This window comes from Sprattus sprattus, assembly GCF_963457725.1.
Source record: "Sprattus sprattus genome assembly, chromosome: 15".
NCBI lineage: Eukaryota > Metazoa > Chordata > Actinopteri > Clupeiformes > Clupeidae > Sprattus > Sprattus sprattus.
Window position 1 is genome coordinate 3734332 of NC_137913.1, and position 2500 is coordinate 3736831.

The window sequence follows — 2500 nt, forward strand, 5'->3', positions numbered from 1 at the left end:
GGAGTCTGTTTGAGTTGACTTCCTGTTGTAGGAGGATTTGATACCTGGTTCGGTTGCGAGGAGAACCGAGAGGAAAGTGTAGCAGAGAATGAAGGAACGGGAACGGGAACCGGTGTGTGTGCGTGTGTGTCTGCCTGCGCGACGACGCCTGTAGGTGTTAGTTAGGTTTTCAAATGTGAGTAACCATAGGAACGGTTATGTTCTACCATTAAACGTAGTCTTAATCACAAACATCACAAATCAACACCTTCAAACATTTTCATCATCATTGTTTGTCCTGTAGTAGTATGCTAGGGTGAATGAGGATATAGTCTGTGCTCTGCACAGCAACCTAACACAACCAAGTTCCACCACAACACTGCTAAATTTGCTCTAACAAAAAAAAAAAAAACATTCTTCACTGCAATCATGTAAATATCTCATCCTGCCTAAATGGCTCTCATTAATTGCAATGTTGCTCTATCTACAGGCAGGGGATGGATGATAGACCACAGGCGTACCCTGAAAGTGACGAACTGAACCCTGTGTTTGCATAACTCTACGTGCAAACGTACAGACATTTCTCACCTCCACCCAGTGGTGTAGTCCAGGGTATGCGCAGGTATACGGAGTATACCCACTTATTTTTCAGTCAGCATTGCGTACACCCACTTCTCAAAACAGGGCTTTTTTCCTGTTCTGTATGGGTTACTTAAAAGAATTGCAAAATTAAGAGTATACCCACTTCTCCAGGGACCACTACACCACTGACCTCCACCAACCAGACACCAGCGTCTCCTCTCAGAATGGCCCAACCCAGACCCTCCCCTTCTGCCGAGGGGCCCGGGGACACCAGCAGCCCCCAAACCATTGACCTCTCCCACCTCTCCCGACCCCTCACGCTGCCCCCCCTGCTCCCCGGGCGCCCGCTGGAGATGGTGGACCTGAGCCGGCTGCACCTGCAGCGCGCCCTGGCCAGGTACGACGCACCTGTGCAGGTGAAGCAGGAGATGGTGAAGCCCATGCCCCTGTGGCCGTCTGCCCCCCCGCTCCTCCTGCCCCGACACCCCCCCCTCTCCGCTCCGTACCTGCCCCGTCTGCCCCCCGGCATTCTGCCCTTCCCCTTCTACATGCCCGGCCCCATGATGCACCTGGCCCCCGGCGGCTCCTACCACCCGGCCGCGCCCTTCAGGTATGCCCGCGGGGAGGAGGGGTCCGGTGGCGGCGGCGGGCGCCGGGGGGGGTTGGTGGCCGTGGAGCGTCCCACCGTCCACATCGACGAGAGCTACCTGGTGGAGGTGGGCGACGGGCAGAGGCGCTGGCAGTGCCGGGTGTGCGACAAGTCGTACACGTCCAAGTACAACCTGGTGACGCACGTGCTGGGCCACCGCGGCATCAAGCCCCACGGCTGCCCGCTGTGCGGCAAGCTCTTCAAGCAGCTGAGCCACCTACACACACACCTGCTGACACACCAGGGCGCGCGCCCCCACAAGTGCCAGGTAATGGAACCCACACACACACACACGCACACGCACACACAGACACACACACACACACACACACCACAAGTGCCAGGTAATGGAACCCAGAATATAGACGATGAACTTTAGACTGAGGACCACGAGGTGAATCACACACACACACACACACACACACACAGACGCACACATACACACACACCTGCTGACGCACCAGGGCGCCCGCCACCACAAGTGCCAGGTAACAGAACCCAGAATAGAGATGATAAACTTTAGACTAAGGACCACAAGGTGAATCAGAATATAGACGATAAACTTTAGACTAAGGACCACGAGGTGAATCAGAATAGAGACAATAAACTTTAGACTAAGGACCACAAGGTGAATCAGAATAGAGACGATAAACTTTAGACAGAGGACCACGAGGTGAGTCAGAATAGAGACGATACACTTTAGACAGAGGACCACAAGGTGAGTCAGAATAGAGACGATACACTTTAGACTGAGGACCACGAGGTGAGTCAGAATAGAGACGATACACTTTAGACTGAGGACCACGAGGTGAGTCAGAATAGAGACGATACACTTTAGACTGAGGACCACGAGGTGAATCAGAATAGAGACGATACACTTTAGACTGAGGACCACGAGGTGAATCAGAATAGAGACGATAAACTTTAGACTAAGGACCACAAGGTGAATCAAGGGTTCTCTGAGGTTTATTTCCACATGTGCCTGCAGGGAGCCAAGTCCACATCAAGGTAGACAGGGTAAAAGACTGAATATCATTTCAGTGTTGCAGTTTAAGTACAGGTCAGCTGTGGGAGGTCATAGGTCATCATAAGGGGTGTGTTACAGGTGAGAGGTGGGACAGGGGGCTTGTGAGTGGGAGGGGAGGGGAGGGGAGGTGACCCCCACCCCCTACGGAAGGTTCCGGAACACACACACAAAGCCAACATGGTAAATAGGTGATTTGTATTACATCACCTTGGGCAGAGAGGATGTCTGGGAAGGGTGTCATGAGGTTTTAAACAAGGGTGTGG

General features: G+C 53.1%; 1 protein-coding gene across 1 annotated transcript in view; it reads left to right on the forward strand.

Moving 5' to 3' along the window:
- Positions 1-785: 785 nt before the first annotated feature.
- Positions 786-2500, forward strand: part of znf366 (zinc finger protein 366) — a gene marked incomplete at its 5' end in the record, with an annotated part of 9568 nt that continues 7853 nt past the window's right edge. The window contains one exon of the mRNA XM_080852927.1: positions 786-1478. Within this exon, the coding sequence (XP_080709053.1) occupies positions 786-1478 (693 nt within the window). The remainder of the gene's footprint in view (positions 1479-2500) is intronic.